Source organism: Ochotona princeps, chromosome 2 (assembly GCF_030435755.1).
Source record: "Ochotona princeps isolate mOchPri1 chromosome 2, mOchPri1.hap1, whole genome shotgun sequence".
NCBI lineage: Eukaryota > Metazoa > Chordata > Mammalia > Lagomorpha > Ochotonidae > Ochotona > Ochotona princeps.
In genome coordinates, this window is record NC_080833.1 from 20,002,141 (window position 1) to 20,015,086 (window position 12,946).

General features: G+C 56.3%; 1 protein-coding gene across 1 annotated transcript; it reads left to right on the forward strand.

The window, feature by feature from the left end:
• The first annotated feature begins 1,254 nt into the window (after positions 1–1,254).
• On the forward strand, positions 1,255–11,381 carry THEMIS2 (thymocyte selection associated family member 2). Its single transcript, XM_058677584.1, has 6 exons — positions 1,255–1,401; positions 3,297–3,437; positions 5,410–5,820; positions 8,198–9,282; positions 10,575–10,722; positions 10,942–11,381. The coding sequence occupies exons 1-6, from the start codon at positions 1,308–1,310 to the stop codon at positions 11,001–11,003; spliced, it is 1,941 nt and encodes a 646-aa protein (XP_058533567.1). The 5' UTR covers positions 1,255–1,307; the 3' UTR covers positions 11,004–11,381.
• The last annotated feature ends 1,565 nt before the right edge of the window (positions 11,382–12,946 follow it).

Below are 12,946 nucleotides of genomic sequence, written 5' to 3' on the forward strand. Positions count from 1 at the left end.
TCAACCCTCTCCATCCTCATGGGCATACATCCTTCTCAACTATATATAAAAAATCAAAAAACAATACTTAAAAAAATATTGGGTGCCCGGCACGGTGGCCTAGTGGCTAAAGTGCTCACCTTGACTGCATCAGGATCCCATATGAGTGCTGGCTGGTTCTAATCCCAGCAGCCCTGCTTCCCATCCAGCTCTCTGCTTGTGGCCTGGGGAAGCAGTCGAGGATGGCCCAAAGTCTTGGGACCCTGTACCTGCTTGGGAGATCCAGAAGAGGCTCCTGGCTGCTGGCTTTGGATCGGCTCAGCTTTGGCCACATGGGGAGTGAATCAGCAGATGGACAATCTTTTTCTCTGTCTCTGCCTCTCTGTAAATCTGACTTTCTAATAAAAATAAATCTTTAAAAATTAAAAAAATTTTTAAACTGAAAAAAATAAAAGGTTAGCGTCATCAGTGAGGGTACCTGGACATGGCACATGCTCGTAGCACGGGTCCTGCAGCCTGAGAAGAGGCTCCTGGGACACCTACTGTCAAGGCTGCATTGTGGCACAGCGAGTTAGGCCATAGCTAGGGCGCTGACATAGTCCTGGTTGCTCTACTTCTGATCCAGCGCGTGCAGAAGGCAGCAGAAGACAACCAGAGTGTTGGGCCCTTACCCCGATGTGGGAGACCCAGAGGAAGCTCCAGGATCCTGGCCTTGCCCTGGCCTAGCCAAGGTCACTGCATCCATTCATGGAAGATTCCCCCCTACCCTTTTTCCCTCTTATTGTATAACTTTGCCTTTCAAATAAATGAATTATAAAAATAAAATAAGCCTATGGGATTGTATCATAAAATAAAATAGAATAAGATCTTCCAGAGTGAGGGACAATCTACAGGCATGGCAGATGATACACACCCTGGTCCTGTTAAATGCAAATGTTAAGAGGATCTGAAACTGGAGAAGTCGTATGTGGTGAGTTCCTATTTCTGTAAGTTAGAAGCGGGGGGGGGGGGGGGGGGGAAACAAACCCAGGCAACATAACGGGAATACGTTAGCCATAGCATATTCGGGTGCTGGGAAAAGGGTACTCTTCGTGGCCCATTGGTGGGTCCGCGGCGTCTCGGACCCAGGGCAGGGCAGGGCGGCACTCTGTGGGTGCTGCATGGGCGGGGCCTCGGTGTGCCGGGCTCTGTGGGTGCGGTGTGGGCGGGACGCCGGGGCTCTGTGGGTGCGGTGTGGGCGGGACGCGGAGGTGCCCCGGTGCCGGCGGGCGGAGGCGCCGCGGGCGGCTCAGTTCGGGTCCAGCGAGCCGTGTCGCGTCGCGCGGACCATGGAGCCGGTGCCGCTGCAGGACTTTGCGCGCTTCCTGGACCCCGCCTCCCTCCCGCGCGTGCTGCGGATCTACTCGGGGGTCTATTTCGAGGGTGAGTGAAGGGCAGGACCCCTCCGACCCCCGACTGTCTCTAGGTGGGGGAAAGCTCAGAGAGAATTGGGAACCCCAGGTTCTAATTCTGACTCGGTTCCTGCACTGGTTGAGTGAACCCTGGGCGGACTTCGTGCTGTGGCTTCCGTGTCATTGGGGACCCCTCTGAGCTGCCCTGCACGGTGGTGCTGTTAGGGAGGTAAGGCAAAGCAGGTGGGTTGGAGAGAACCAGGTGAGGGCACAGGCTCCACCAGTAGAGCAAGGAGGCCTGGAAAGAGGCGCTCATGATCATTGCCTTGCTGGATCCTGATCTCGGGCCAGTCCCCCCTGCGTTGCCTCCGCATGTGGTCTACACTGCTTGCCTACAGTTCTGCTGCTTTGGCCCTCTGGATAATCCCATCAGTTCCTAAGTCCTGGACTTCAATGAGAGGCCTTGCAGGAGGCCTCCGGCTCTCTGTTCCTGGCCCAGCCTGCAGGTCAGCAGGCCTGGTAGGAGGGTTGGAGGGAGACGGTTCCTGCAAGAAGAGAGAGGCTTACAAGCAGAGGGAGGGAGAGCAGGGCAAGGCAGGGAGAGAGGGGCGAGGAAGTGGGAACTACTGAGTGGATTGGATAGTGGACCAGAGACCAAGTGGGGTGCAGTTCCTTAGAGAGCAAACTAAGATACAAATGCCCCCTCCCCATCCTGTTCCAACCTAGCTTCCAGCAAAACTGAGGTTCCCAATTGGGCCTAGACCAAGGCTGGGGTGCAAAGGGACCCCTGGAGGACATGGGCTCCAGTGGGGAGCCTGCTTGGCCTGGGTTTGAATTCGGCCTCTACTCCTGCGGGCCTGGGGCTCTCCTCCAGCCCAGGACCCAAGCCACATTTGGGGTGTCATGTTCAGGCTTCTTCACTCTGCAGGACCTGGGGCTGTGATCAGAGCAGAGCCTGACGGGTGCAAGAGGGGTGCAGATGGCCGCACTGCTGGGATAGGCAGGACACTCGGAGCGGGGGTTGCCTGGGGTTATCTGCGGTGACCTGCTCAACCCCCTGGGGCTCCGGTGTCATAATGTAAAGGGAGAAAGAGAGAGAGAGAGAGAGAGGGATCTCCACCTGCTGGTTCATTCCCAGATGGTACCGAGAAGTCCCTGACGCGTCCTAAAGGAATGACAGGGGCCATTGTTGCGCATTGAAGCAAGTGGAGTGACCAGAACCAAGAGGCAGGGCCGAGCTTCCCCCATGTGCTTTTTGCTGTGGGGACCTGTGATGTTCTCACAGGGCCCCCTGTGTTCCTATGGGAACATGTGATCTTCTCAAGGGAACATGCAACATTCTCATGGAAACACATGATGTTCCCATGGGTCCCCAGCCCTGCCAGGGCTGCCCAGTGAGCATAAGGTCCAGGTCCCGGCCCCTGTAGGTCCCTGTCCCCTGGATGTGCACTTCTCTGTTCCCATTCCCCCACCCACAGCCCATGGCTTGTGCACTTCATGCTGGAATGTGGGGCTGCTGAAGTGGCAGGGGCACCGGGACCGTGTCCCCTGAGCCTCGCCGTGCCCATGCACCTTCACTCTCCTGGCCTGCCCAGAGCCTGGTGCCAGAGCTGTCGAGGGGTGCTGGGGTTTCCTGAGTCTATATCATACCCCACAGTGATCCAGGGTGCCCCAGCTTGCCTGCCAGCTCCATGGAGGAGGCACAGGGGTGAGGGGAAGTCTGGTGCAGCCCGGCATGGGGCATCTAACACCAAGAGCGAGCATTATGGAGCTGCTGTGAGCCAGGCAGGGCAGGATCCGGCAGGCGTTCCTGGCTGGGGGGACCATGCGCCAAGGCCAAGCAGAACAGAGCCAGTGAGACCCAAGGCCTGGACCACCAGCACTTGGTCTTTGCCGACCAGGAAAACCGAGACAAGGTCTCCGCAGGCTCCATCTACGAGATCTCCGGGAATGAGTGTTGCCTGTCCACGGGGGACCTGGTCAAGGTCACGCACGTCCACCTGCAGAAGGTTGTCTGCGAGAACTTGGGGACGGGTCAGACCTTGGAGCTGGACCCCAACTTCCAGGGTAAGCCGGGCACCCCTGCCTCCCAGCCCTCTCCTGCCCTCCAGGGCTCACACACAGGCCGGGTCTCCCTGCTGGGGTCTCCTGCTGGTTTCTTTGACCCGTTTCTGTCCAGGTGCCTGTCTGCTCACATGATCACTCAGCAGACACACAGAGCAGTCAGGAGTGCCGGGCCACGTGTGGAGGTCTGAGGGGGAGGCATGTACCATGGCAGGAGGTGGGGAGGAGTGTGCAGGAGGACGGTGAGAGGAGGGCAGCGACAGAGGCAGGAGCAAACTTTTATTGGAAAGGCAGATTTCCAGAGAGAAGGAGAGACAAAGCTGGTTTACACCCCAAATGGTCACAACGGCTGGAGCGGAGCTGGTCGGAAGCCAGGAGCTGCTGCTTCTTCTTTTTTTTTTAAGATTTATTTATTTTTATTACAAAGTCAGATATACAGAGAGGAGGAGAGACAGAGAGGAAGATCTTCCGTCCGATGATTCACTCCCCAAGTGAGCCGCAACGGGCCGGTGCGCACCGATCCGAAGCTGGGAACCAGGAACCTCTTCCGGGTCTCCCACGCGGGTGCAGGGTTCCAAGGCTTTGGGCCGTCCTCGACTGTTTTCCCAGGCCACAAGCAGGGAGCTGGATGGGAAGTGGAGCTGCCGGGATTAGAACCAGCGCCCATATGGGATCCCGGCGCATTCAGGGGGAGGACTTAAGCCGCTAGGCCACGCCGCCGGGCCCGCCAGGAGCTTCTTCCAGGTCTCCCATGTGGGTGCAGGGTCCCAAGGTTTTAGGCCATCCTTTATCGCTTTCCCAGGTCACAATCAGGGAGCTGGATGGGAAGTGGAGCAGCCAGGATATTCCATATAGGATGCCTGTGCCTTCAGGTGGAGGATTAGCCAATTGAGCCATCACACTGCTCCCCATCCCCCAAGCCACCCTTGTTTTAGTCCCATTCAGACTGGGATAGTCCTCAGCGTTTCTTTCTTTCTTTCTTTCTTTCTTTCTTTTTTTTTAAAGATTTATTTATTTTATTACAAAGCTGGATATACAGAGAGGAGGAGAGACAGAGAGGAAGATCTTCCGTCCGATGATTCACTCCCCAAGTGAGCCTCAACGGGCCGGTGCATGCCGATCCGATGCCGGGAACCAGGAACCTCTTCCGGGTCTCCCACGCGGGTGTAGGGTCCCAAGGCTTTGGGCCGTCCTCCACTGCTTTCCCAGGCCACAAGCAGGGAGCTGGATGGGAAGTGGAGCTGCCGGGATTAGAACCGGCGCCCATATGGGATCCCGGGGCATTCAGGGCGAGGACTTTAGCCGCTAGGCTACGCCGCCAGGCCCCTCAGCCTTTCTTTGGATGTTGCCATTGATGACAAACCCGGAACAGTCCGTTCCAAATCATCTCTCAGATCTACTTGCGTGATGTTTAGATCAGATTGAGGTTGTGGGTTTGGAGACAGGAAACTCACAACCGGAAGAAGGACAGTTAGGTCAGTCCAGTGCTGGGACAAGATTGCATAGGGGTTGGAGAAGTGGCTGCTGGGAGGGCAGAGAGGATGGCTGGAATGAGGGGTGGCCAGAGGGCACTTTTCCCAGTGGCCCCAGGGGCTCTGGTTTGGGAGAAAGGTGTAGTGGTGCTGCTACGGGGTTGGGGGCAGTGGTGGGCATCAGCAGGCCTTGCACATGGACTTGGAGCTGTGGAGGAGGGAAAGCGGAGGGCTGCTGGGCTGGCGTTGGGAGAAGCATGGGCATTTCAGTGTGTCTGTTGGGGACATGTCCACTCTGTGTCCTGATGCTGTCCCTCCGTGGGTGCCCTCCCCACCCGCCGCACTGTCACATTTAGCCCTGCCATCCTATGTCCTCATACAGGTGCACCCAAATGTGTGTCCCTGGAGTATGCCAGTTGGGTTATATGCAGACCTGGCTAGAGCTTGGACCCGGCAGAGGCCTGCCCCTCTTCTGACACGTCTCCTCTGTACCCTCCCTGCAGGCCACTTTAGCCCCCTCACCAACCATCAGAGCTACAGGACCCTGGGGGAGCTGGTCTCTGCCACCACCCAGAGCCCCACACAGCTGCCCATCTTCTTCGTGTCAACCCACAGCATCCTTGTGGATGGCAGGGTGGTACCTGAGGACCAGCCCCTCCTCCTGGAGGCCGTGGACACGCACCTTGGGATGCCCTGCGCCCGCTGTGTGCTGGACACCAAGTCACAGCGGGTGGTCCTGCACCTGCCCCTGGCCCTGAAAGGGCCCTTCTGGCAATGGGAGCCTGGCGCCCCCCGAAGCCTGCTTCAGGCCCTGCAGGACCCAGCACTGCAGGACCTCATCTTCACCTGCCCTACCTTACCCTGGAGTTCTCTGGTCCTGAAACCCCTTTACGAACTGCAAGCCATCATGCACAGTGAGTTGCCCACACAGGTGGGTGGGGCTGCTGGGGAGGGCAAAGGGGTTCCCCCTACCTGGTGGTCCTTCCCTATCCCTTGCCACTCTTTAGCCTTGGGATTACAGTGCACTCCATGTGTGCAACAGGGCAGTGTCAAGTTGCCCACATGCATGGGGTGTGTGCTGTAAGGAGAGGTAGGGAGATTGGACGCATCTGGGTGGCTTCACAGCATTGGGCAAAGCTGGATCCTGGCAGAGATCCACAAGAAGACACCTGACCAGCTGCTTGGGCGAGACCACCTCTCCCGACTTGGGACCACCAGGATTGGTTCTGAAGAGCTCCTGTCTTTTGAGAGATCATAGGCCCCTGTCAGAGAGGTCCCAGGTGTTCGTGTTTTCTTGGGGTGTTGGTCAGGGCAGGTTGGAGGTGGTGGGCAGAGCAGAAACTGGTTGGAAGCAGAAAGGAGGCTGGAGCCTTCTCTGGTACATGGAGTTAGGGGGCCAGCTCCCTGGTGGTCACACAAAGAGCCAGCAGAGCCAGCGGGGCCTGCCCCACTTTCTTCACTCTCTCAGTGGCTTTTTATTTTGGGAAAATTCAAGCAAGTATAAAAGTGAGAGGATGGGCACGAGTTTAGCCTAATGGTTAAGAAGCTTGCATCCCACATCAGTGTATCTTGTTTCAACTCCTGATTTCAATTCTTTTTATTTTTTGAAATCTATTCAGTGATTTTTTTTTATTTATTTGAACAAGCAAACGGGAGAAGGGAGATGTTTTCCATCACTGGTTCACTCCCCCAGATGCTCCCGAAAGCCAGGGCTGGGGTAGGCTGACGTAACCCCATCCTGGTCTCCTGTGTGGGTGCAGGAGCCCTTGTCCTGGAACCATTTTCCACTGATTCCCCAGGTGCATTAGTGGGAAGCCGTATTGGATGCCTATAGGTGGGCACTCCATTCTAGTACTCTGCGTTGGGTGTGATCATCCCAAGAAATGGCTGAATGTGCTGGGCCACAGCAGCTGCCTGCTCCAGCTGCTGCTTCCTTCTGACGTACACACAGGCGGCAGCAGCGGATGACTCAGTCATTGCTGCTGTGAATAGTCGGCAGTGGAGAGGCAAGTGAGAGTCATGTCTCTCTGTGTCTCCATCACACCTAGAGTTCAGAGCAAAGCCAGATATCATACAGAGTTTGAAACTAAGTACCCCAATCTGAATCTTTTTATGAAAGATTTATTGTTTTTAAAGGTCCCATGGTTTTGGGCCATCCTCTACTGCTTTAAGCAGGGAGTTGGATGGGAAGTAGAGCAGCTGGGACATGAACTGGCATCCATATGAGATCCTGACACTTGAAGAGGGAAAGATTAACCAGTAGAGTCATTGTGCCGGGGTCCTATTATTATTATTTTTTAAGATTTATTTATTTATATTGCAAAGTCAGATATATATAGAGGAGGAGAGACAGGGGAAGTTCTTCCGCCCGATGATTCACTCCCCAAGTGACCAAAATGGCTGATGCTGTACCGATCCAAAGCCAGGAGGCAGGAACTTTTTCTGGGTCTCCCACACAGGTGCAGGCTCCCAAGGCTTTGGGCCGTCCTCGACTGCTTTCCCAGGCCACAAGCAGGGAGCTGGATAGTGGAGCGGAGCTGCCGGGATTAGAACCAGTGCCCTTATGGGATCCTGGCGCGTTCAAGGCAAGGATTTAACCTGCTAGGCCACAGTGCCAGGCCCGGGTCCTATTATTTTTTCCTAGATTTTAATTATGTCTTGTTTTTTTAAGGCATTCTCTGAAATAGGCACATGTGATGGGATCATTCTGACCTGGAGCATTCAGTGGAGGAGAAGTGTTGGGGGTGATAAGGCCAGACCAGCTCAGAGAGATGGACACCCTGATCATGCATCCTGTTACCCTCTGTTTCATAATGATGTTTTTCAATGTACTTGAGAGGGACAGGGAGGGAAACAGAGAGAGCTCGCACCCACTGGCTCACTCCCCCAAATGCCCACAACTGGGCCATGTCAAAGCTAGGAGCCCCAAACTCCGTCCCGGTCTCCCACAAGGATGGCAGGGACCTAGCTGCTTGTGCTGTCACCTGCTGACTCCCAGGGTACGTGTTTGCAGAGAGCTGGAATTGAGAGCAGAGCTGGGCCTGGAACCCAGAAAGTTCCATGTAGAATGCAGGCACCCCGAGCAGTGGCTCAAATGTGTGCCAAATGCCCACCTCAATGGTTGTACGGAAGGAGGCTGAAGAGCGAGAATGGCAAGGAATCCACCTTCATGGGCAGGGGGTGATGGGAACGGAAGGCTGCAGCCAGTGCAGAGGTCAGCAGGCGCTGGTTGTGCTCTTGACCTTGGGGTGACCTACTTGGTTCCCCGGAGCTGACCCCTGCTTTCCATAGTGCGCAGGACCATCGTCAAGATCCCCTCTAGCCTGGAAGTGGAGGTGCAGGACGTCACCACCTCCTCCCAGCACATCCACTTTATCAAGCCACTGCTGCTGAGCGAGGTCCTGGCCCAGGGTGGTCCCTTTCCAATGTCTGCGGAGATCCTGGAAGCTCCTGAGGGCCCTTCCATCTTCCTCAGCCCCTGGGTGGGCTCCTTGCAGAAAGGCCAGAGGCTTTGCATCCACGGCCTGGCCAGGCCCACCTGGTGGGTCCTGGCCTCAAGCAGGGGTCACAAGGTGCCCCGGCACTTCCTGCTCTCGGGGGCCTACCAGGGCAAGCTGCGGCGCCGGCCCCGTGACTTCCCCACCGCCTATGACCTGCTGGGTGCTGTGCAGCCGGGTCAGCCACTCCGGGTGGTGGTGACCAAGGACTGCGAGGCCGGAACAGCTGACGACCCTGAGTCCTGCTCGCTGGCTGTGGGGGACCGGCTGGAGGTGCTGGGGACTGGCCAGGTCCACGGGTACCAAGGCAGGGACCAGGATGTCTTAGTGTGTCAACGACTGAGTGAGCAGGCCGAGGAGGAAGAGGAGGAAGAGGCGGGAGAGAGTGAAGAGGAGGAGGAGGCCCAGGAGCGGCTGCTGCTGCCCCTCCATCTGGCGGGCAGCTTTGTGGAGGAGCTGAACGACAGCCGGCGCTACCGATTGGCTGATCTGATGACTCAATTCCCGTTGCCCTGCGAGGTCAAGGTGGTGGCCAAGGATGTCAGCCAGCCTGCAGATCCCCTGGCCTCCTTCCGGGGCCTGCGGCTGGAGGAGAAGGTCACGGAACCCTTCTTGGTCGTGAGCCTGGGCTCTGAGCCTAAGGTGAGCTTTGCCATCCCACCCCGGTGGCTGGATCTCACTGTGGTGGAGTCTGAGCAGGGGCTGGGCCAGCCAGCAGCGGTGCCCCCTGTGGCCACGGTGGAAGAGCTGACCGATGCCTACTACTATCGCCTGCGCAAGTTGCCAGCCTGTGCCAACCAAGCACCTCCGCCCAGACCTCCCAAAGGCAAGGGACTTGGCAAGCAGCTGAGGCAAAGCAGCGAGAAGGGCGACAGTGAGGTATGGATGTGGTCCAGGTGGGCAGGGAGGGCTGCCGCCACCGCCTGCTTGTCCGCCATGTCCGTCTGTCCCGGCTCTCACACCAGAACCTGCCCTTTGTAAATATGTACACGCTGAGCGCCACCCTTCTCCAGACATTGAAATCCTGTAGTTGACATGATTGCCTGTGTCTTACCATTGAGAACCCAGACATGAGGCGACTTACCCTGAGGCCTGAACCTGAGCACATCAGTTCCTGGTGCCCTGCCTCTGCCCCGCCCCCACTTAATGCTATGCCCAGTTTCCACTGGAGCTGGCCCAGCAGCCTCTGCGGCCTCTCTTGTTCTCATGATGTTGCAGAATTCAGGTGCTCCCCTTGCCAGGGTGTGGTGCCACCTCATTAGCTGGCCCTGATCTGGCCCTTCTGGAACATTTCCCTCTTCCCATCTGCAGTCCTGTTCCCACCATGGGGACATAGGGAAGGTCCCTGTCTCAGGCTCTGGTGATGATGGGCTCAGGCTGCCCTGGCCTTACTCCCCACCCTGGGTTGTATTGTTGCATGTCACATGTAGTATGTTGCATGTCACGTTTCCCTGGCTACAGCAAGCACCTGCTGAGCTGAAGAGGTAGAGTCAGCAGGTGAGTTGGCATTCAGTCCACATGCCCTGTGGCTGTGCACACTGCTTCTGCCCTGACCATGTCTCCTCAGCGGCCAGCTGGAGACAAGGTCCCCGTGGCTGGCGGCTCACTCCAGGCCAGGCCCCTCCTGTGCACTGTCCTGCCTCACCATTGGGCACCCAGCAATATTGGAGAGATGCAGCAGTTTGCCTGCAGAGCAAGGGAGTGGCAGGCCATGCCAGGGGACTGTGCCTGGCTTGCGCCTCTGGATGAACAGTGAATGCCAATTTGCTGAATATCTGTAGTCCATTGCTTGGGAACTTGGGGACACCCTGGGTGGGTTATAGCTCGTTGGTGACATCCAGGGCTGAACTCAGGCCAGCTACAGACCCCAGTGTGACATCAGATTCTATGCTGCCGGTGTGTGCATGGCAGTGTGTGTCTGCTTTCCTGGGGTGTCTCTGCTTCCCAACAGAGGCATTCCAGGGAGACCCCGGCTCCAGCCTGCACCCCTCCTGCCCCTCTCCCCCTGCCGTTACTGTGCTTGCAGTAGCCACAGCATTGGGGGGAGGGGCTCCTGAGCTGGGGTGCGGAGGCAGCATGGCAGCATGGCAGCCTGGCATGTGTGTTGGCCTTGCATGTGGTGTGCCCTGTCACTCCTGGGGCCAGCTGATTCCTGTGTTTCTTCCGCTCAGCCTTCCCAAAGCTTTGTCCAGCCGCAGCTTCCTCTGCTGCCCAAATCCAGGGCCAACACCTTGTTGGTGTCCGGCTGCAATGAATACAGCCAGATTTCTACCCACCGGAAGGGCCTCAAGTCTGCCACCCTGCCAAGCCAGGCCACAGGTGAGGCCCCTTCCTGAATCCCCCACCAGGGAAGACCCTTCTGGATCTCCATTGGCTGGGCGGGCCCTGCACGGGTAGGCCCAGGTGGAGGGATCTCCCGGTGGGCTTGAGGGCCCTGACACACCATTCAACAGGACAGGTGCCGCCCAGTCCCTTCTCTGTGTTGAGTGAAACCGAGAGGAAGGAACTTGCGCAAGATTGCGCTCCTTGTGGTCCTAAACTCTCTTGCAGATGACCAGCATGATTATGAAGAAATACTTGAGCAGTTCCAGACCATCTAGATGCGGGAAGCCCTGGACGTGAGCCAGCCCTTCCAAGCCTCTGGAGAACCTCGCTGGGAGGGTGTGTGGCCAGGCTCAGGACGCCTGGCTCCCACTGCTGAGTGGCTCCAAGTTCCGGTTCTGACTCCTGCTTCCTGCTAATGTGCACCCTGGGAGGCAGCAGTGATGACTCAAGTAGTTGGGTCCCTGCCACCCACACTAGAGACCTGGCTTTGGGTCCTTGGGGAGAGGACCGGCCACAGGAGCTCCTTCTGTGTCTCTCTGAAAAGGCAGAGCAGCCTTGGGCAGCGTCTCCTAGAAATGAGGCTGCTGCCAGGGCTTGGCTTTTTGGGTGTGACCTGAAACCGGATGGATGCTGCACCTGCTTCCTGCGCATTTTCAATTCGTTTTAATCATGTCTTGGCCTTTTGACTGACATGGAGCGTGGATTCCCATTCAGGGACACAGCACCTTGCACTGGACTCATTGTAACTCAGGGCTTCAGTATGCAGAGGGGCCAACTGGGTTTCATGCAATTATGTGCCCCCCCCACCACCAGTTGTCCTATTGTGCAGAGGACTCCAAAACACCATCAGCCTTGGGGACGGCAGCCAAGTGCCACCTTTGGGTGAAGGCAGACCTCACTGCATCCAGAACATTCTTCACACCTGCCATCCCCACCTTTCAGCCGGTTCCTACCCTCCTCACCTCTGTGGCACCTGGCACCTCACCTAGTATTTGGTCAACAGGGGCTGCAGGAGTTAATCTTGAGATCTTGTCCTCCCAAGGCTGGTGGTGAAGTCGGTGGAGCCAAGTTAAGGAGACCTGGGGCTATGGGAAAGTGGCAGGCGCCATCAGGTGGGGCTATGATGATGGTCACAGCTTTAAATGACCATTTGAGATCATCTCATTCTAGTACCACGGAATAAACATGCCATTTGAGCTCTGTCAGAGTAACAGCTCTGTGCTGCATCCAAAATTCTCAATTTCTGAGGTAGGCAATGCCTGACTGAAAAGTTAGGACACTGGCCGACGGTCAAGGGTGAAGCAAAAGAACCTGTAAGCCTGGGCTAGGGTCTCAGGTCAGCTCTACAGCTGTGAGTTCTGGGCCAAGAATTTTAACCTCTGTAAGCTTCTTGACCTGTGAATGGAAAAGTTACCTACCTCACAGAACTGTCTCAAGGATCAAATGTAATCATTTTTTTGTAAGAATTTAGTGAACAGTAAACATGCCAAGTTTTGTTACAACCAAGACCACATGGCGGTCATGGGGCTGTGCCTGTCTCTTAGCCCATTCCCTTGGCAGGGGCTTGTCGCTATGGATTAACCTGCTCTGTGGGAAACATATATTCCGTGTTGGGGTACCAGTTCAAATCTTGGCTACTCTGCTTCCGATCCAGCCAGCTGCTGATGTACCCCTCAGAGGCAGCAGGTTCAAGTGCTTGGGAGACCAGTTGGAGTTCTGGACTGGCTTTGGCCTGGCCCGACCCTGGCTGTTGTGGGCATTTGGGAAGTGAACCAGAAGAGAGATCTCTCTCTCTGCATCCCAAATAGATGAAAAATAAATGAGCATTAACATTTTTCTGGCTCCTGGCTTTGGTACTAGCCCTGGCCACCAGGGGTATCTGGAGAGGAACTCTGCAGATGGTAGTTTTTTGTCTCAAAATTTAGAAATGTTCTTAGACTGAGTGTGCTGCCGGTGTAAGGTAGACAAGAAACACAAATCCGGGTCCAGGCAGATAGTTTCCATGCTCCATCGGGGACTGGTTGCTGGGGCAAGGTGAAAGGCTGCCATTTCCTGCAAGGGGTGAGTTGGCTTTGTGGGTTGATAGTCACAGAAGTCAACTCCAGGCTAGCCACAGGGACAGTAGACAAAGGACAAGCTGAAGCTCTGGCTGAAGTGGAAGCCCAGAGGGTCAGAGGTACAGTCCCTGGCTCCTGCATCTGGGCTCTAACACATCCGT

Coding starts and splice junctions, on each gene's coding strand:
- THEMIS2 (XM_058677584.1), top strand. CDS start 1,308: ATGGAGCCGGTGCCGCTGCAGGACTTTGCGCGCTTCCTGGACCCCGCC. Junction 5,821..8,197: donor ACTGCAAGCCATCATGCACA/GTGAGTTGCCCA, acceptor TGCTTTCCATAG/TGCGCAGGACCATCGTCAAG. Junction 10,723..10,941: donor CCTGCCAAGCCAGGCCACAG/GTGAGGCCCCTT, acceptor TTGTGGTCCTAA/ACTCTCTTGCAGATGACCAG.